General features: G+C 46.8%; 1 protein-coding gene across 2 annotated transcripts in view; it reads right to left on the bottom strand.

Annotated features, from left to right (window-relative positions):
* Nucleotides 1-21,937, bottom strand: part of RNF216 (ring finger protein 216) — a 79,465-nt gene that overhangs the window by 10,951 nt on the left and 46,577 nt on the right. For both annotated transcript variants that reach the window (XM_051632382.1, XM_051632381.1), the window contains exons 14-15: nucleotides 3,740-3,837; nucleotides 1,053-1,275 (exon numbers count right to left, since the gene is read on the bottom strand). In XM_051632382.1, the coding sequence (XP_051488342.1) occupies nucleotides 1,053-1,275; nucleotides 3,740-3,837 (321 nt within the window). The remainder of the gene's footprint in view (nucleotides 1-1,052; nucleotides 1,276-3,739; nucleotides 3,838-21,937) is intronic.

The following is a 21,937-nucleotide window of genomic DNA, read 5'->3' as shown; positions in this document are numbered from 1 at the left end:
GGATGTCAGGGCTGCTGAACCCTGAATCACATCCAGGTGGAAAATGGGGGGGAGTGGAGAACCAGGTGTCAGAAATGCCACAGGGGTGTCTAGAAGGAGGTGTCATGTTTAGGTTAACACCTCCACTGATAGGATAACGCAGGGAATAAATGCAGGTAAGCAGAGGAGTAGGAAGTTGAAGCTGGTTGGGACCCTGCTGGGAGATTCCCAAGCCTGCAGGTAGGAGGGAGAGATTTAAAGAGTGGCTTGTCCTTGGCTCCAGGCAAGCACAGGACCCTGCTCAGCCCCAGCAGCCTGAGACAAAGAAGTGTTGGGAATAACAAAGCTCAGACAAGCCCTGGGAAGGCAGATCCACATTGACATTGTTCTACCGCTTTGCTGAAGTCAGGAAATTAAACTCCTGCTCCTACCTACACTCCTGGATTTCTGGTATCCTAGACCTCTATTTACAGAGATGCTGCACTATGTTTTCCCATGCTTGTCACAGCTACAAGCTGTATTAAGTTACTACAGCTTCCCTTACAGCTCAGTCCATGCTTCAGTTCTCCCTTTGCAGCTGTTGACAGCAGCCGTGAGAACGGCTCCAACTCTGGAGCTTCTGGGTTTTCCTGGTGGATTCATTTCTGGGAAGGGACTGGCAGAACCAGCAGCTGGAAGACTGGGGCAGCAGAGAGACACAAATCCCCTTGTCTCCAGATGCAAAGCTGTACCAAACAGTACCTCAGCTGCAAAAGCAGGAACGAGTCCCAGTAATCCCAACGCCTGCTACCAGCACACACTCCCCAGAACAGCTCTCAGAGCACTTCCAGCCAAAGCCCTCATCTCACAGGAGCTGCTTTTCCCTAAAGCAACACCAGTTCTTTCCAAGTTGTGGTCAGATGTGACTCTGTGCTGATGCAGGCTTCCAGTGTGATTTTTAGCTGCCTTGGGAAAGGGGAAAAAAAAAAGTTGTGCTGTCTAAACCTAGCCATTTTCCTCTGGTGGGAGGCGTGTATTTCGGTGGTAATTGAAATCAGGGTGCAAATCATTCCCAGAATTCCTTTATTACTTACTGTGGGATCTGTCCAGAGAGAGCACTTGGCACAGTCCTGGCAGGGAGCCCCAGGAGAGCGGGGGTGCTGGCAGAAGTGGTCATACCCGTTAATGGCAGCCCGGCAGAGGTAGCACATCTGGGCCCCGCAGCGGCAGGACATGCGGTTGCAACCCTCTGACTTGATGAGGCCAGTCCCACACTTGTGGCATTTCCTAATTCGGGCAGCTGTCATCTTCTCTTCTCTGCAACGTCAGAAGAGGGGGAAGAATGAGACAAGGGATGTTTGCAGCCATCAACCTGCTGTAAAAATCACTTATGCCACCCTGGTGATGCTTTAAACCCCCCCTTTCCCATATACCTCTCTCCCTTCTCTTTCCTCCCACACCATCCCCACCGCTGTTCCAAGGAGTTCTGGGCTCAGCTCCACTTGGAGCCAACCCACAACAACTCAAGAACAAATTAAGTGAAAGAAAGTCAATCACTGGCTGCATGCTGCAGACCCAATCCTAGTTTCCATGTGAGCCAAAACACCAGTGCCAGGCTCCGGCTTGGGAGGAATTTAAGTCGTAAGTCAAAGGGCCAAAGGGCACGTGGATGCTTGACTTGGCTGTGGAGAAATACACCCTGGGAGATAAGGTTCAGGAAAAGTAAACCCTGGGCTGTCATCTGCTAGCTAGTTTTATGTTTGCTTGTTACTCCAGCTACAAAGTTGCCACAACCACCTGTGTTTTTTTTTCCCAACCCTGGCTGCTACAGTCCAGATTTATTTGGGTTTTGTTAAATTTAAATAGGTAACTGAAAAACAATCACATCTTTCCCCACAGAGACTGGGCTTTCCCCCTTCTCTTAAGATTCCTTACATACAGTTTCCAGAGGTTATTGCTTTAGGTTCAAGTGACATGTTTTACTCTAACAGAGCACAAATTCAGGACAAAGCACAGTCCCTGTCCCTGAGAGACATCCTGGCAGTGACACACTTTCCAGAGCAAAGGCTCAGCTCGTGGCAATAGTATTTTGGCACAGAAATGGAGGAGAGACTTGGTCATTTAATGAAAAGACTTAAGAATATAAGTTGTCATCCTAAGGGCCAATTTTCTGACCACTGGAGATCACATTACAGTTTAATTCACAACCTAGAAGTGAAATCTGATGACAGAGGAGTAAAGAAACTGTGTTTTCATGGAGGGAAGCACAGTTCTCTGGCTGAGCTGACCTGACAGCAGGGAATGATCTTCCTCAGCCAGGCAACTCCACCCAACTACTTCAGTGGACCTGCAAAGCCAACATATGTTTGGGAGATAACAGGGAGGTATTTCTGAGGATGACAGCAGCAGACCAGGCTACAGCACAGCCCCACAAACCACTCTGTCAGCACATCCAGAGGGGCAGGGAATGGTGAGGGGGCAACTTCAGCTGCATAGGAGTTACCCAAAGCTCCCAGGCAGTTATACCTGGCACAACCTGCAACCAGGCATTTGGAGATATGCTAAGAATAGACAGGGGAAAGGAAAAAAAAAAAAATCAAGCAAGCTTGTGGCTGACTTTCCTCTGAGCTGCAGCTGCTCTTCCCTCCGCTACTCAACAGGATGCTGCTGATGCAGATTTTTTTTTGGAAACTTTAAGCAAGGCAGGAAGTTTGGTCTGAACTCCAGCTGTGCTTCCCTTTCCTTATGCAGGGCTTCAAAAGGAAGCTTTTATTGTATCAGGCAGCAAGACTCATCTATCCACAGCAACAGCCCTGCTAAAGGTTTTGAAACCGATTTTTTTTTTCCTTATTAGGGACTGATTCCTCTGCCTTCTCACCCCTCTTTCCTACAGGGAAAGGAGTGGCAGAGAAAAAAAGGTCCTATCAAATCTGTGAAGTTTTTTTTTTCTGAATTAGGGATTGCAGGATGAGCAAGCAACAGTCATTCAGCCTCCCAGTGGTGATTTCCAGCCTCTCCTCAGGCCAGATAGACTCTAAATCAGAGAGGAAAAGATTGGGCAATATGGGCGAGTCCCATTTGACTGCAGAAGACATGCAGCTCCATGGATGAACCTTCCCTTATTTCCTAGAGGTTTTGTCATTTACTGTAGTGAGGACAGAAATAAAACTTACAAAGACCTTCAAGAAACACTCAAGATTTACACCTGAGTACTTAAAAATGTGACTCCATTCTGTAAGGATTCCTGCAAACCAGCCAGAAACAGGGACAAGCCTCTGTAAGAAAACACACCCCCTCCCACGAAGCCAGCAAGGAATAGCTGAGCAAACTGCACATCATCCCCAGATTTGCAAAGGGTAATCATGACTTACTGTGAGTCAATGCACTTCTTTGTGCAACACCTCCCTTCCCCCACCCCCCCAAGCAAGGCTCATGGGGGATTCTCACCTCTGAGAAGGACCAGGTGCCAGCCTGCTAGACACTGGGCTAGCCAGAGGAACAGGCTGGTCTGGTGACAACTCTCCCACGTTCTCAAATTACCAACTGGATCCACTGCCAAGTATCTTTCACAGAAAGAAATCCCATCCTGCGAGCCTTCTGACCCCTTAGCTTTGACATCTCTAGGACCTCCCTGATGGAAGGCAGCAACACCCAGCAGAACTTTAGGGCCTCTGTTACAGTCACAAGAACAGGGGGGTTCTCACCCCTCCACAACAGACTAGTGTTACCTTTCCAAGTTCATCCACCCCCCAGTTTTTGCCTGGTTGTGGAGTTCACTTACATGGATGTCCTGTATTTGATGTCATCCTTCTCAGCCAGCTGCTCACAGGTGAGGTTCATGTGCTCCTTCCACAGCCCCTGGCACTTCCGACATGTTTCCTGAGGAGGATGACAAAAATTAAAGGAAAAGAAGACCCAGCACACCACAAACAGCATCAGGAACGGGAAAATTTCACATTTCTTCCCCCAACCATGCTGCAGGTTCTCAGTTGAAGATGGGGCTGGCAGTATGGTACAGAGATCTTCAGGTCTGTCCTCCACTAGAGACCAGAATAAACCAACCAATTATGTGAGCCAAGGGTTTCTCCAAGGCACAAGAACCCACATACAAAATGAGCCTGTAAATCCTAGTTCACCCAAAACTCAAGGAACAGCTGCCAAGTTCTCTGGTTACTTCCCTGAGAAGACTACAGAGGTGAAAACATGGTGCTAAAGGACATCAGGTTCACCTGTTTCCTGACCAAAGCCCTTCACCTCCATACAAAGGGCTTTTAGTTCAACAGGTGATGGAAACCTTGCAGCTGTGTTACAAACTGCTTCACCACACATACCAGCAGATCTATATTATGCTTTGTAAAACCTCACAAAATAAAGTTAAAGCAGTTTATGTGAGTAAACAGATGAAAAGGGCAGGAAGTGGACAAATACCCATAAAGCAGAGGTGGAACATCAAAATATATTTATGAATTTAACCAGAAAAGCTAAACTAAACTTAGAGCAAGTGACTGAAGTCTCCTGTTCTTGTAAACTTAGTAGCAAAGAGGCTCTAAGATGGGACTGGTAGAGCTGCTGGAGCAAGAGAGCTGTGGAGGCACTACTGGCAAGGGAACTTGGACCAACATGGGGAATACAGTTGATTTTTTTCAGTTGACTAGCCAAGGAAAACATAATTTTGTTTTGGGTCAAACAAGACATTTTTCCTTTAATTTAAGGAAGATTAAAAAACATCCAAATCAAACTTGGAAAAAGTACACATTTCACAATCCAACTGTTTCATCTTCAGGATGGCTGGGGATCAGGCTTTTAAATCCAACTTTCTCCCCCTGGCAGGAAAACCCGTATGGCTGCTGCAAAGCATCCTCTTCCCCTCCACACCAAACAAAGCCCCAAAAGGGCTTTGCCCAGCTCTGGTCCCACTATTAGGGAAAGACAATGACTGCAAAGAGATATTTTTTTTTTCTGATTGCATTACCTTCATTTTATTTTAAGGAGGAAATTGGACATTGATATGAGATATGATAGAAGTAACTGCTTGAAGACACACGTAGGCAGCAACGCTCTTTTGATCGCAAATCAGACAAACAGGATGAAGACCAAAGCTTCCAAGGAAGCCACCCCTAGGAGAGGGTGCAAAATGTTGACTTGTTTGTAGTTGTGCTTGCTGGGAGATGTGCAACAGCTCATGCTTTCATCTGGAGAATTAAAGGCTCCTCATCCTGGCTGGTGAGCTGGACATGTTTGCAGAGTGCAAGGTAAGGGCTGTAGCATGAGGAGAGCCAAGAGCGTGACTGTGCCCCAAAAGCTCTCCGGAGGATTTTGTGATCACTCACCTTGCAAATGCACTCTTTGGCAGACAGTCAATGGTTTTAAGGGGCAATAAATGCCTTGGAGTTCTATTGATCATCACAAATCATTCATTACATCCTGTGTTTTCCTGCTAAAGCACCATTTTGTGTGCATTTGCTGCCAGGCCAGGTCTGGCTGTTACTGACATAGGACAATCAGAGCCATTCAAGCACCTCAATGAGGACCCACTTTTCCCTTTTATTCTTGACACCCAGCCACATGCCAAGATCAAAAGTGCTGTAGGCTTTTTTTTTTTAACATACATCAAGGGTTAAAAACAGACTTTGGAGCCCAGCCACACAGAACCACTTTCACACGCCAGCAAGATTTAACAGCTTTTTGCCAGAAGGGTTGGCACACTTTCCAGCCAGGAGCCTACCATTCCCAATTACTTAACTCCAGGAACCCCCTTCGCTGCTGAATTAGAAAGGCTGCCCTTCTGAAGCAGATGGTGCCACTTATACTTTCCTACCAAGTCAATCCCTTTGCCTTTTGTTATGCCACCGTCTTTGCTCTGCATGCTGCAGCTACTGAAAAACAACACTCTCCCTTGAGAGAGCTGATGGTATTTGCCAAACAGTTGTCTCCTACACCCAGGACAAGGGATTCCTGTGCTGGTGAGGAGGAAGGGGAGAAGCACAGCAATGCAGATTCCCAAAGGCATTGGGATGGCATGAGATAGGAGGTATCCTGTTCTCTGCATTCCCCTGGCTGCTGCACAGCCAGTGCCATCACAGCTGTGCACATTCCTGGGATCCTTCCCAAGCCGCAGGGAGTTGCAAGCTACAGGGAGCCACAGGCAGCTCTGCCTGCCTGTTCCAATGCACCCCATGAAGGAGACATCCCCACAGCTTCCTAACTCCAAGCGTCACCTCTCACTGCTTCTGACCAAGCCACATCCTCTCCAAAGCAGATGCAGGGGACAAATGGACAACACGTGCCATGAGCAGAACCCAAGGCAACTTCTCCCCTTATTCTACTCAAGACAATGGCATTGTTGGCAGCTACAAGAGCCCCTGTCAGACCCCTTTGCACAAAAGCAGGGACAAAGCTCATGGTTCAAAGGCTCCAGAGCCATAACTGAGGTCACAGCTCTCACCCAAAAAAAGAGCAATGATTTTTTCAAATCCTTACTCTTATTTCAACTCAATTCACTCGGTGCTGAGGGTTTTGCACATCTCACTTGTTGACAATTCTGATCTCTGAAATTTCCACAGGGAGTTATTTTATTTTAGGAACAGCTTTTTGTTTGATAAAGAAACATACTCTGCCATTACCATATTAATTAACCTAAACACACAGTAGGATACCTGTTCGGTTTTTTTTGCAACCAGCCTAGATTATTTCTCTTGTAAGGGCAGCACTTGGCACCAAGACTAGCTCCCACAATATAATCAGCACCTAAACCCACACGAAGAGGGAACAAGTCCTTTTCAGGCCCAAAAATTTCTACTCCAAACCCAACAGTCCACCAAAACCAAGACCCTGCCCAAGTCCTCCTCCAGCACTTTGTCCACTAGCAAACCCCGGCCCACTCGCATAGGCCTGTAGGATAGCATGCTATGTTTTAGTTTTAACAGCTTTTCAGTTAAATTAATGATTTGTGGACGGTGTGAACTCCTTGTGTTTCCCCTGCCTTTCCCCAGTCAGCCAGACAGGTACAGCTAAACACAGCTCGTGCTTTCGGGGAGGAGGGTGTTTGCAGAAGCCTTGGCATTAACAGAGGACTCCAAATCAGGCAGGGATGCAGATTAAGTATCTGCTGCCTGTTACATCTGCCCGAGCTTGGCAGGCAGCCTGGGACAGTCCATTAATGCTCCGGGCTCGGACGGCAGGGAGGAGGATGTGATGGAGAGGGTGTTTAATCACACACTGTAATCTCCTCGCTGTACATCTGTCAGAGGTAGTGGCTCCGTTTCCTCTCTCTGCCTGCCAGGAAGCAGCCAGGATTAACACAAACATGTTTGGGTTCAGGAAGATCCCTTGTTCCCAGGGTCAGCCGTGCAGATAGGCAGCTTTCTGTGCTCAGGGCCAGCCCGTGCTTTTAGCACAGGCATCACAACCCAAGATAGTGCTTTGTTAATTGTCCCAGCACCTAATGAAGGTAGAAGGGAGCATTTCATGGCAACTTACCACCTTCCTCAGCATTTCTCCTGGTTCTTACGCTGGATGCTACAGTTTTTAAAACACAGCCTAAAAGTTTTTTTTCATTCCACTGTCTACTAAAAACAACTCCTGAAGGTCCAGCCCACATATTGGGAGGAGGGAAAACCCCAAATAATCAGCTTCTTCTTGCCAGTCTGTGTCCTTCTGGCTACAGCAGGCTGATAGGACACACTGCCAGCAATGTAGAGGCACTGGTTTTCCTGATTTCCACCCAAACAAATGCCACATGGACAAAAACATCAGATGATACACCCAGATCACAGACCGACTGCCCACCACATTCCTGCATGCCCGCTTCTTCTGGAGGAGTTTACACGAAGCCATTTACTGATGGAGCAAAATGCAAAGGGAGGAGGGGAAGCACAACTTAAAACACCACCAGGCAGTGGACTGGGCTGTCATCACCACCCTCCAGCTCTCAGTGGTGGCTCTGAGCAGATCTCAGCTCTTGCCTTAGCTCTCCATATGCTGGTTAATTAAATCCTTCTGCCGCTGCGCCGTGCGACTCCCCGTGTCCCCCAGGAAGGGCAAAGCTGCACAATCTGGGGTCTCCTTCCTCCAGGATCTCTGCCCAGGCCACACTTGGGGACTGCTGAGCTCCCTGCTAGGAGTCAGAGGGAGGTAAAACACACCATGTATCCCTTCCATGCTCGCTGGGACAGAGCCCCAGTGATTGATTCTCTGCTTCTTTCTGCTTTTAGACACACAATAGTGCAGGCTAACCTCAACCAGGCCAAGTTTTACCCCAAAGCAGATGTGACTGCAATCATCTTAGAACAGCACCTCAGGGCCAGTCCATACTGCACCGGTTTAATTAAAGGGCTGCAATTCCCAACCAGACAAGTTAATGGGAAAACAAAGAACCACACAGTTTCCCCCCAGCCCCCAAAGTCCCCACTGTCCATAAAGCTGCACAAATCTTGACTGAAAATGGATGCAGAAGCAGCTAAATGAATACAACCTTTATGGATGGGTAAGCTCTCATAAGCAAACTCCTTTGGGGCTGTTTCTGGGATTTCCTATACAATAATCATAGAATCACAGGGTTTGGAAGGGACCTCTGAAGATCATCCAGTCCAACCCCTTTGCTGCATCAGGAACACCTAGGGAAGATCACGTCGGAACATGTCCAGATGCTAAGATAAAGAGGCTATAATGCAGCCCAAGACAATCTATTTTGGCGAGAGATGCCTCTTCAGAGATGTAGAAAAGCCCAGCACAGGGAAGTGGGACTCCAGCTCTGCAGGTACCCAGCTGACCCACACAGGGAATGCTCCTTCCAGCTCTCCAGTCCTGGACCTGCCAGCATCACCATGTGTAACTGGCAAGATGGGCTGCAGGTACCGACCCCAAATGCACATCATCCATGATAAGCGTGGAGATACAAACACTGTGCCTGGGATGGGTGAGGGGACACGGGTGCTGGGTGGGTTTGGGGCTCCGGTGCCCGAGCAAGGCTGTTCCCCGGCCAGCGCTGCCACTCAGTGGCCACCGGCCACAGCGCAGCGGCGGGTCCGGGGATGCGAGGGAGGAAGAGACCAACAGCTACAAGAAACTCAGCAAAAGAAACCCAAACCAACAACCCTGAACTCTTCTCTCCGTAGCACGACCATGATTTATTCTGGGAGGGGTGAGGTTGCAGGGAGAAATGAAGGTAAAGCACAAGCCTTGGGCTGGGCTGTAAGAACGTGCCAGGGTGTAGACACAGAGACTCACAAGTGAGGGAGAGTTAAAAGCTGGATAGATAAATCTGCCTTTATACCAGCACCCATCAGGAAGCTTGGTTTAAGCTTCTATGGCCATAAATTAAACCCCATTACAAAAAATGAAGACCCTAACCAATGCCTCCTGCTTTGCACGTTCTTGTTAAATTGAGCATGTTGTACTCCCTCCCCATCTTTAAGACCCTGGAGATACACAATGACTTTTGGCTTCCAGAAACCCCCCAGCAGGCCATTTCCCAGGGAGTTTTGGGTCATCTGTGTTAGAATCCAAGAACCAGAAACATCTGGTAACTCCCCACACCCCACGCTTGCCTAAGTCAGTAAGACTGTCTCATGTCTGTATTCAGAAGTTCCTGAAACACACACACTGAACCAAAGCAAGCTTTTCCCCTCCCCAGAGCTTGACTTTAAAAGGTCAGATCAGCTGCTGGTCTAGGTGACGTGATTAGAGACCTATAGAGCAAAAATATCTGCAGCTTCATATGAGAAGTGCTGCTCACCAGTATCACCCTACAGTTGGTCAGAGGTGGAAACCATGGTAGCACACACAACTGCTTGCTGATCTCATGTTCATGTACCAGAGCAAGAGAAACAGCTCTTCAGTGATTTCAAGTTACACAAAACTTGAAAGTTCTTTTTCATGATGTGGGATGTTTTGAAAGAAGTATTTTTGTTTCAAAGCTACTTCCTCTGAAGCTCCAGAGGTGTCAGGAACGTATCAGGAGTTGGAGGCAGTAGGTTGGCTGTGTAAAAGGGCACTGGAGCATTTGCATCACACATCCATCGCACCAGGATCCTTTCCCCAAAAATAAGCAACAAGTGTTTCTCCTAAGGATAAAACTTTCCCTCCTAATACAACTCTTTTCAGAAGCTAGTCCCCTATCCTGAGCAGACTGGTGTGGCACATAGCACCTCTCCATGTCAGCAGAGCAGGAAGTTTGGATACAGGCAGGGTGGATTGGCTTCATGACCTACCCAGAGGTGGTCACCCACCAATCTGAGTTGGCCTGCAAGGCAGGTAGAGGAAACCACCACTGCCACTTTATAAAGGCAAGTTAAATATAACCTGTGACCTCACACTGAAGATGTCTAAACCATGACTGAAGTCATATTCCTCCTTCCTAGGACAGAAAATTCAGAGAAACTCAGTACATGCTCCCAGAAACACATCTGTAGTCAACCACAGCTTCTAGATCTGCTGGACTGATTACAGGTATTAGCTAAATGCCTTCCCAGCCAATGTAAATAATGAAATACTAGCAGACTAGTTCAAAGCCCTCAGCAGCTGACCCTCCTGCATCTCCCCCCAGTGCAGATAGTCTTATCTCATTCAGCAGAGGAGATCTAAGAGAGATCTAAGAGGTTATCCATCTAATCCCACACACACCCTTGCACAAAACGGGATGCTGCTTCCACCAGCTGGAACTCTACTGATGAAATCTAGAAGGGCAAGTAACTAGTGGAAACAACAGAGACCTTCAGAGAAGAACAGATTTAGATTTCAAGACAAGCACCCCCAGTTTTTAAAAAGATAACTCTGGAAGGTCACTCAAGAGGTTGCAGCAACATCAAGAAGGTATCTTATTTGCAGAGGTACCTGCTAATGATGCATTGTGAGACTGAGAGGAGGAACAATTGCTGAAGTTAATTTTGAAACTTCCCTCTTCCACCACTACATGATAAACAAATGCCCATCACCCCACCCCAGACACCAATCCCTACCTCGAGCTTTCGGTGGCAGGAACTGGAGAAAGCCTCCTCTGGATCTGCCCTATTTTTCTTGTGGTTCTCTCTCCCCCTGCTGTCTCCCAGATTTTGTTGTATTATGAAAGGCTCACACGAGGAGCCCTCTCCTCCACCAACAATTGCGTGGAGACCCAGGTTTATGTAACACACCTACAACCACTTCTAATGAGCCTCTGCAATATGGCAATTTTCATGGTAATTTAGCAGCATTAACACACTGTGTTTCCAATTTTGAGCTTTTTAAACTGTACTCTCTACCCACAGCAGAAGTTAATGCTCCAGGTTGTTGTAACACCTGCAAGGGATGAGAAAAGGTGAACTGAGCAGAGCAGCTATGCTGGAAAATAGCTTCAGTATAGGCACAAATTCACCCCCAGAAACTGGGCAAGTACAGCTGGCTCTGCTGGGGAAATAAACTCAGAGTGGAAAACCCCAAAGTAAGATGCTCCTAGCTTTCAACTGGTCATAGTAAACCAAAAATATGTAAAAAATGTTGGGGTACTAAGCAAGGATAAAGAAAAACTAAAGCAAAGTGATACCTGCCCTCCTTGAAATCTCAGAAGTTCAGATGCTGTATCATTTCAGTGCCTGTGGGGCAGAGTTACCTCTTACCTGCTGATCCTACAAGGGCTCTGTGCTTTGCAGGCCCCGGGCTGAGCAGCTGACCTTGGAGCTACAGTATTTATAGCTACAGTATTTATGGCAGATACACTGAAAACGGCCCTCTGAACTGCTAACCTCCATCTTCCAAACTCCCCAACGTGACAGTGAGTCATCTGCAGCTCATTTGCTAGGCTAAAAGAAGCTCGTGGTGGAACCAAAGCCTGTACCAGCAGCAAGCTGAGACAGCCTGGCCAGGCCACACTTTGAAAAGCTGAAACCACCGAGATGGTTTGGAGGTGGAGGAGATGACACCTGAAGCTCCAGTGCAGACATGCACTGCATTTCCTCCCACACCACAAAAGCTACTGAGATGCCTTTTCAAAATAAATACATAAATATTATGATAATAACAAAAAAAGGTATCAAGCAAATGAACATGCACCTAAGTAAAGCAAAGTACTGAAAACTGATCAGGGAAATAGATGCACCAGCGACTCACCAATTCCTCTTTCAGAGCCCGCAGATGATCTTTCCATTCTCTCCTGTACCTAAAGCACCCACAGGCCCAGCCTAACACCAGTTGGGCCTGGGTTTCTGTTTGGTGTGGAGGTGGCAAAGAAGCAAAACTGCAACTTGGGGGTGGTTTCTCAAGCCCTGCTAAGGCTGCTTGGCCCCACGGCTTCAACAGATGCCATGTGTCTGCTCAGGGCTGCAGGGAGGGAGGACACTGGGAAGGAGACGCAGAGAGAAAAGTGATGTCCAAAGCCACTGGGCAGAGGCTGCAGCAATCCAAAGTGTCTCCTAGCCACAGCACACCGTGCAATGAGGGAAAACACCAGCTTCAGCCCTGGCCAGGTCACATCCCTGTGCACCAGCACCACGTGAAGGAATAGGGATATTTTGCAGGCAGGACCATCTCAGCCTTGAGGTTTTGGAATAACAGGAATGCCCAGTGCATTCCCTGCAATCCCACCACCCTGGCAAGCAGCATGGCAGAGGGGATACTGCAATCCAAGGCCATTGCTCCAAGTCCCTGCTTATCCCCAGACCAGTCTAATCTTGACCAAAGCTGATCAGCTGCCTTAACTCCTGAGGGAGGATGGGCAACTTAGTAACAGCAGTGCTGCAGTAACCTGACAAACAAGGGTAACTCAGGGCACATTTGTCTTCTAATTAGATGAGCTGTTTAATCTGTAATTTAATTTTCATTTAAGTCACATAGTCCCTTGCAATTAACATTTTTTTTAAGTAGACACAGAAAAATGTGGGGCTTGGAAACACACTGAAATAGGAGGAGGACCATCTTGGATCTGCAGACATCGAAGCTAAACTGAATTAGCAATTCCAAGGAGAGCCTCTCCACCTGGAGAGGAAAGCTGGTAATCCAGGAAGACAGACTCACTTCTGCACAATCATGTGAGACCAGGCAAGAAGTAGGGAAAACGAGACCAAAACCAACACCTTGAACCCTGAAACATGCGTGAGGAGCCAGCGCCGCACAGATGAGGGCCCATCACAAGTGAGACAGGAAGAAGTCACTGCAACCCCGGGTGTTGTGAAATCCCAAGGCAAACACTTCCCCTCCTGTTACACTCACACACACTCCTCAGAAGGACTGGTTCCCCTCTTCCCCCTGCTTCAGCAGAGCACCCAGCAAGTTTAATTAAGAGCACTGTTCAACTATTTGCATGGCATGACTTTTCCACAAACCAGGGATGTTGCAAAGCCTGTTTTATGTAAAAGCCCCAAAATACAAAAGCTCAAGTCCCCTCATCTCCAGGGATGTGTCTGAGACCCAGTTGTCATTCCTGCCACGACCCAACCGCAACAGCAAAACAAACTGGAATATTTCATCAAGGGGGAAGAAATTACAACTGGAAGAAGGGAGATTTAGGTTAGACATTAGGAAGAAATTATTTAGTGTGAGGGTGGTGAGACACTGGAGCAGGTTGTCCAGGGAAGCTGTGGAAGCCCCATCCCTGGAAGTGTTCAAGACCAGGTTGGATGGGGCTTGGAGCAGCCTGGTGTACTGGGAGGTGTCCCTGCCCATGCAGGAAGGTTGGAACTCAAGGATCTCTAAGGTTCCTTCCAAACAAAGCCATTCTATGATTCTGTGTTGTACCACTGACCTCAGTTCAATTTTGAAGGGAGAATCCTGGCTGGTTCAGAAGGAAAGCCATCCTACCAACCTGGGCCCCTGAAGAATGCTGCTCCTGTTGCAAGATGGGGGTCCACTGGTCACCTTTACTGCATGCAGACCATCACCCTCCTTCTACAACCCATACAGTAAGAAAAACTGAAAAAGAACTCCAAGCAGGGAGTAGTTTGGTGTGATTGAAGGTAGGTAAGGATCAGGACAGGTGCTTTGGGGGTTACGTTACCAAAAGCATAGATTATTAAGTTATGCTGTACAAGCAGTTCCTCTGCAAGGATTGAGTATGATACCCTCAGAGGGGCACAAACAACAGACAAAAATGCAGAGTGTGGGATACAGAAAGATTAAATCAACAATTTTGGCAGCACAAGTAAAGTATTTAGAAACAGGGCTGGTTTCAGCTATTTCCCCAGCCTCAGAGCTGCTTACAGATCCTGTTCTCATTTTTCCAGGTCCTCTACTGTAAAGACAAGGAGAGGAAAGGGGGAGGGGGGGAAAAGTGTGATCACAAAAAACCCAGAGCTGAACAGATGCTACTGAAAACAATTTCCAAAGTGCTTCTCCAAAATGGGGGAAGCATCTAGCTTCTACCGACCACTTAATAACCCTGGGGAAGTCTTTCCATGTCAGCAAATCCCACTGTCCTTCCTGCAGTCAACCACCAAAGAATGGAGATCTTCAAAACACTCTTGTCTGAAAGACAGGCCCCCAGTGTACACCAGCAGCTGGAAGTGGTGATCTAATGAGAAGCAGCTGGAATTAAACACGAGGTCCATAATGCCCTGAGATGGTTTTGTGAGCCCATGTCCACCACTCTCACTTCAAATGTCTGACTCGTTTGTTCAAACATGCAAGTAGGGAAATAACAACCAGTTGGGCCAGGGTAAGAATGATTTTTTCAGTTGCCTGTCAGAGGAAAGAGAGGGGAAGCCCAAAAATGAACCTTTTTGTTTAGGTCAGCAGCTACTGGAAGCCAAGGAGGGTCACTGGACAATTCCTGGAACATCACAACATTCTCCAAATCAGTTACTATTTCTGCCCCCCCCCCCCAATTTCAGAGCTGAAGTGCTGAATAAGAACTGAAACTGAACTGGCAGCCAGCAGGTTTTGCAGGGAAGAAACATAAGCTGTGCCACTTGAAAATGAAGTTTAACCGAATGCCAAACAATCTCTTTGCATGAACATCATGCAACAGGATATGAAGCACTTTGTAGGAAGAAGCATGAGATTCACTTTATTAGAAAAAGACTTTTAAGGTTCAAATTCATTGAACCATTTGCAGCCACTGATGATTTGTAAAAGACATTATTGGCTGACAAAGCTGGCTTTTGGCTTACCAACACCATCAGCAATTACCACCCAGAGGGACATTACCTGTTCTCAGCTAATGAGTGAAGTCAGTGCCAAGTGTCAGGCACAAAGACCACATGAACTGCTGTGGAAAATGGCTCTCTAGAGTCAAGGAAGAAAAATATTCTGAAATATCCTTAGGAGGCCATGATATTTTGCTAATCCTTAAAGATTGAAGGTGATTGTCAAGAAGAAGTGAGTATTGTCTTCCTATGCTTACCCAGATTCAATCAGAGTTATCTATACTCAATCAGACTATCTGAAAACCATCCTGGGTTTGGACCAGATCAACTTCTTCCCATGAAACCGAGTCACAAGCCCCAATTCCTGTCTTAAGCAACATGACTAGAAACCTAAGACTCCTCTCAAGCAAACAAAATGAGCACCTCTGGGCAGATGTTGTAACTTGGTTTATTTTAGCCTAGAATTTACTATGTCGCAAATCACATCCCCACCACCCATTCGGAGCTGGGAAGACCAGCCCCTTCCCCCTGCCTGACTTCTCCCTTCCCCTTCTGACCTAGGATTTTATTGTAAAGGGAAACCAGCATTACTGGCCATAAAAGGAAAAGACCTATCTGTCACATTTCTGCTGAGGAGAGTCACCGAGGAGGAACTTCAGTGACTTCCTTAAAACTCCGGAAACACCAGAGGCCACCACTGTCCTTCCCCCCCATTCCATGAGGATTAAAGGGATTTACTCCCACTTTTGTTAGGGATGTAGATGGGCACCAACACCAGACTGTGGAGGAGCACAAATGTCTAGTTTCCAAGGAAAACAAAAGGAGAGGGGAAACAAAAAAAAAGAGACAGCAGCAAATAGGCAGAGTCAGGGAGCTCCTGTCCTGGGCTCCTGTGCATGGTCCCCTCTGCGAGGACACTTCCTATGTGGGATGCCACATTTTACTGGGTGACACAATATACTCCTTTCCATGCAACCAAGTTGTGCTTCTGCTAGAAAACAATGTTTAACCAGCTGAGAATTTCATTTAAAACAGGAAGGCATTTGCCCTTTTAGCTATGGCATATTTATGTTTGCTTAGCAAACCCCTACGCTTCTTCCATCAAATACTATTCCAAACTCCTGAGCTTAAATGCAGACACCTTCAGTCCAGAAATAAGAGCAGTTAGAAGCAATTTTTTTTAGGAACAGTAACTTTGCTTTTATGCTTTTTTTAAAGTATTGTCTTAACTTTATGCCATTAAACACAGCCATACTGACACCCACTTAAACAAGATGACCCTGCCCTTAAATTCTCTGGCTGGTTGCCAGCAGCACTGTCCACCTTGCATTTCAGATGCATCAACAGCAAAAGCTGACAGGACAATTTCATTTGTTGTTTGGCCCTAGTTTCACTTTCAAAATGACATAAAACAATGCAGCAGTATTGGGTGGAAACCACAAAACTGATTATGACTCCAGAAGTAAAAATGAACCTGAGTTTCATTTAGTCAAGTCTTATTAAGGGAGATGATGTCTTCACAGTGGCATTTGGGGCAAAAAGCATAAGGTTCATCAGGCACGTTAAGATTCCAAGGCATCATCTACTGGAGATTTTTTTTGGGGGGAGGGGTTGCTAATACTGAGGAAACTACATAATCAGAACTTCATGTTAAAAAGGCATTTCAGAGAAAGTCAGAGAATCACTGCTTTGTACTCGCAATGTCTCCAAGTTTCTTCACTACTGTGGTTCCCACAAGCATGACTGGTGGTTCCCCTCTCCCCAGCACCAGCCCCTCAAACCAGAAGACTTCCAGCAAGAAGGGAGCCAGACAACACTAAAGGATTTGTGTCCTTCCCCTTTCTGCCAAAGGAAACATTGCTCTGTCCCATACCAGACCTTAGGACAAGCTGCTTCACTCTGGGCATCTCCCAAATATCTCCAATTGCTCTCCATCCAAAGTCCCACCAGCAAATCACCCAAGGTCACTTCCAGAGTTTATCTGGAATTTCATGTGGCCTTGCTCAGGTGCAAAAGCTTAACCTTTGGTAACAGACACACTACAGCAGAGTACTGTTGTGAACTGGTTTGGTGTGGTGGGTTGGATGCTGCTTGGCAGCCCTAGTGAGCAGCTACCAAGACCCTCAACCCTCTCCACCATTTTTAAAAATATAAACACTACTACTTGACTTTCCAGGAGTGAAAAGAGGATACACCAGAACAGAAAACTTCCATTTTTGGTTTTGGCTGCCAATCTGGAACCCCTCCCTTGGAAAAGCAGCCTTACAGAACAAGCCTGAAAAACACCCTGTCTTACAGGAGAGTCTCAGGACAGGATAGGCAAACAGAACGTGACTGTCCCCGAGACACAGTGAAACACCAAAATTAAACACAGATCAGATAGACATCAGACAGCTTCAGGCTGCAAGGTTTCTTTGGGTGTATTGTCTGAAATGCACTCCTCTTAAATCAGATCTTCACTCCCCACTAAGTGCTTGGCCCACTGCGGGTCCCACTGCTGAACCTGATGTTGATGCCCCTGGTAAGCAACCCAGCGGGCTGTGTAAGCTACTTCAACAACTTCCAAAGCCAATTTGTTTTATGAAGCAAGATCCTCACCACACTTAGAGAAGAAAAAAACAACACAAAAAAAAAGAAGAAAAAAAAGCCCAGGTACAATACCTCATTTTATCGTTTTCAGATGCAAAACCTCACAACATTTTTTGACATGTGGCTGCTAAAAATAACTCATCCTTAAAAAGCTCTGTTATTTTTGTACAGTCACAAGAATCACTGGATTGCTTCTAATTATCCCATCCTTCCTGGGAATTTCTATTTGTGCTTAACAAGACCCAACAGGCTGTGACACCAGTGCAATCATCACACATATTGAATTACAGGCAACTGGATAAGTTTAGTTTCTCCTTGTGAACAGTCTGGGGAGAATGACAGTTTTAAAAAAAAAATCCTGTTTTACTGTGATCTTTAGAGTCTATGCTAAAAAGGGACAAGGTTACAGCTAGGTGCCAGATGAAACAGAAACAGATCTTACACTGTCCAAAGCTGGGGAGGGACTTTTTACAAGGGCTTGTAGTGAGAAGACAAGGGATAATGGATTAAAACTGGAAGAGGGGAGATTTAGGTTAGACATTAGGAAGAAATTCTTTAGTGTGAGGGTGGTGAGACACTGGAACAGGTAGACCAGGGAAGCTGTGGCTGCCCCATCCCTGGCAGTGTTGAAGGGCAGGATGGATGGGGCTTGGAGCAACCTGGGCTGGTGGGAGGTGTCCCTGCTCATGCAGGGGGGTTGGAACTAGATGATCTCTAAGGTCTCTTCCAACCTGAACCATTCTATGATTCAAATCTGAAAACAAAGCCAGGCTTTAACTCAGATCCACAACATGATTAGAAATGTTCCACCTAAGCAGGATCAACAAGGAGATTCCTAAAAAGCCCCTAAAAAGCAGGACTAGGTCTGTCACGCTTCACTACCTTTCCTCTAAATACAACCTTCTGGCTTCCAGGGGACATTTCCTTTCCCCCAGACAGCGGTACCAGAGGATTCTGCTCTAGGCACAACAGGAATATAACTAGTTGGCCATCTGCAGTGTGCCTGATGGCCCCAGACAGCAGCCCTGGTAGCACGATGGAGCCCATGGTCCTTCTCCAGCATCTCCCATGGTGAGAGTCAGCACTCAGCTATTACTGGAACTCATTACTGCACATCCAGATATGTAGGAAAAACTTGCTGGACATTTACTCATAGGATGCTTGGCTCCTGCATGATCTCCCTCAACACCCCAAGGGGAAGAACATTTCCAGAATCAGCACCTACAGCCCCACGTTTTCTTAACAAGCCACATCTACTTGAAGCTCAACTTCACACCCTATTTCAACTGCTATTATTTTACACCACTCTTTTTTTTTTTTTCCCCTCCTTGGAAAAATGTGATGCTTTTATCTGAAGAGTCATCCATTACAATTTGCATTGTCATGGCAACACAACTCCCTCCCCTGCCCCAAGCTCCATCCCCAAGGCTCATTGTGTTTGTTACCAGATGGGCACACAGAGCTCACTGCATACAGATGAAAGGTGCCTCTCTCAAGTGGTCTCAGGCCTCCTCTCCCTGCAGCTGTACTGACACAGCCCCTGCTATGGGGTAGAGTTGCAAGAGGAGAAGGGAAGGAGTCTTATTAAGTCAAATTTCTCTATTCAAAGGAATAAGGTTTGTCAGCACGAGGCATTTTTGTAGCATGTACGAGTGTATTGGTAAAACTGAAGAGATGAGGTTCATACCAGCCTGATCATCAACCAGCTGGGCAAGACTAGGAAAAAAAATACATATTCAGAGCAGGTGTAAGAGGGTTTTGCTAAGGCAGCACGAACATCCTGGTAAAGAAAAAGGGGAAGACTGCTCCACAAAGGAGTGTACTCAAGAACAGGGCTCTGGAGCCCTCTTATGGCAGCTTGTGCTCAGCTTCCTCTGAGCAAAATCCCACCTTTGCCTCACAGCGTCTCTGTGCAGACAAGGCTGCAATGCTGCTGAGGAAGGGTGAGAAAGAACATCATCTGGCTGGGATTGGGCTTTGATAACACAAACGTTAAAAAACTCACACTTCCAGCTACTTGCCTGCTCCTGATGAGTGTGCAAAGACTGGACAGCCCCCATGTCTGAAGGATGTGACAGAAGACAGGGAGACCAACCTCCCCTGAAGCTAAAATGGTGCATTAGCAATAGAAACTCCTGAGAGGTGCTAAGGAAATCACTAAATCTGCTGCTCCAGTCCTAACAGCCACTTCAGAGGGATGTCAGGCTGCCCAGTGCCACGAAGGAAGGCCAGACTGGTTTCAAACCAACCCTTTCTTGGCTTCTCCAGGCCAGTGAGGTCTGAGAGAGCAACAAGAAGGAGGTGGCTCACTGCTAGCAGGGAAGGGCATGGCTGCTGGGCTCTGAAGGGGTTACAAAGATTAAACAGCAGGGAAATACTTAAGGAGGAAAGATGCTGAGCTGTGCATGTTTCCCAGGCTGGAGATGGTTTTAATTTACCTCTTGCAAAGGCTGTGATTATTTGCTGATGTTTTTTGTTGAAAGCAACTATTTCAGGCTCACTTGCTCCCTCTGGTGTCACAGCTCTGCAGCGGATTCAGAATAAAACGCCCCAAAACCACATAAACTACAAGGAATCTTGTTTTTTTCCTCTCTCTCGGAAAGAAGGGTAATATTTATAAGCATTAATTATTACCACAGCCGTGCCAGGCACAAAGCATTCTTTGCCTATAGCATGCTAGTAATATTACAAATATCTCCTAGAGTTTAGAGCTAGAAAGAGTCTCTTTTTCCAGTTCTTGCCTTTGGAGATTGGTGTCTGCCTGAGGTTTTCCTCCACAGCAGCTGCTGAGTGCATGGTTCTGGTCAATGCTGACAGGATGCTTTTAAAATCTTACTTTAGACCTTTTTATGAGCACAGAGTTTTAGAACTAGGAAAGTATCCTCACCATTAGCTAGACTGGAGTCTGGCACCCGACCATCACGGAACTAGCTGTGCTCTGGGGGAGGAAGCCTTAACTTCATTAGTTCCCTCGTGTCACTCCCCAATCTCCATAAAGCTGCACAGCCCCACAGACAAAAAGGAATCAATCTTAACCATGATTAAAACCATCACCTCCCAAGCAGTACTCTCTGCCCAGGCATTTTCTAGATGCTACCTTGCTGTACAGCTCTTCTGCTTCTTTCTTTCAGCCTCAAGCTGCTCCTCCTCCGCTTTGCCTTTGTGTTTCTTCTCCTTTCACTACCGAGTTGCTGTGATGCTGCTATGGCTCCAAGGGCAACTGAGACACTGCTCCTTGTCCCTCCTCTTCAAGCTGTAGCTGCTCCTCTCCTCATCCCCACCCAGGGGATCTCACACACCCAGGCTGCCTGGCCCCTGTGTCCCCCCCCTGCACATTCCCTAACACTGCAGTGTCATCACCTGCCCCACATCTCTCCCCCAGGGCAGCAGCAGCTTCCCCAGCCAGGCAGAACCCCTTCTCAGCCCACCTGAGCAAGGTTCCCAACCTCTCCTTACCAAGCATCTGCCCCACTTCACATTCTCAGTTTAACACATGTCCTGAAGGGAACAATAAATATTTCCCTGGATTTTCTGTTAATCTTGCTATGACACAGCTATTAGGATTACTGGAGTGTGGGTTGATAAGCAGCGGGGTGGAGTGCTGGAGTGTCTAAGAAGATGACAGTAACATCTCACTGTATTTTACTGATGTGGATGCCTGCAATAATCCACTTGGAAAATTACTATGAGAGAACAGAGAATCTTAAAATATGAAGCAGGAGGTGGAGTGCTGCAAAGAGGAGTTTATTTCCAGAGCAGCCTTTTCTAAGTATATGCATAAACATCTGTATTCAGTGCTAAATGGAGAGTCACAAACAGAAACACACAGAGAAGAACCCACAGCAGGACCTTCCCACATGCCCATATCCACATTCAGTGGCAGGAGAAATGAAGGAAGCTTGGTTTACAGCACAGCCTCTCAGTATATATGCACAGAAATGACCTTCAACCTGGAACAACAGCCATTTAACAACCTCTGAGCCAAAACAAAGGCTGCCAAAGCAGCATTCTAGATGCAGTGATTACCTCTCCAGCCCTTTTCATACAGATCTCTTATTCCTGAATATCCAGATTAGTGCTAGTTTTGTCCACCAGCAAAATGAGTGTGACTCAGTGTGGTGTCCATCTAGACCTGTGCTGTTCCCAGGTGGAACACAAGGGAAGCACCTTGCAGACAGGGCAGGCACGTTCCTCCTGCACGCTGCTCCACACGGGCCAGGGACTTTCTGCCCCTTTGGTGCCATTTCATCTAATGACTCTATAGTTTGTTGTGTTGTTTGGTTTTTTTTCTTTTTTGAGTTTGTACTGTGGCCTTTGAACCACACAAGTTCCAAGGT

This window comes from Apus apus, chromosome 14, assembly GCF_020740795.1.
Source record: "Apus apus isolate bApuApu2 chromosome 14, bApuApu2.pri.cur, whole genome shotgun sequence".
NCBI lineage: Eukaryota > Metazoa > Chordata > Aves > Apodiformes > Apodidae > Apus > Apus apus.
Note: the sequence above shows the minus strand (reverse complement) of the source record. Positions and strands in the feature narration are given on the sequence as shown.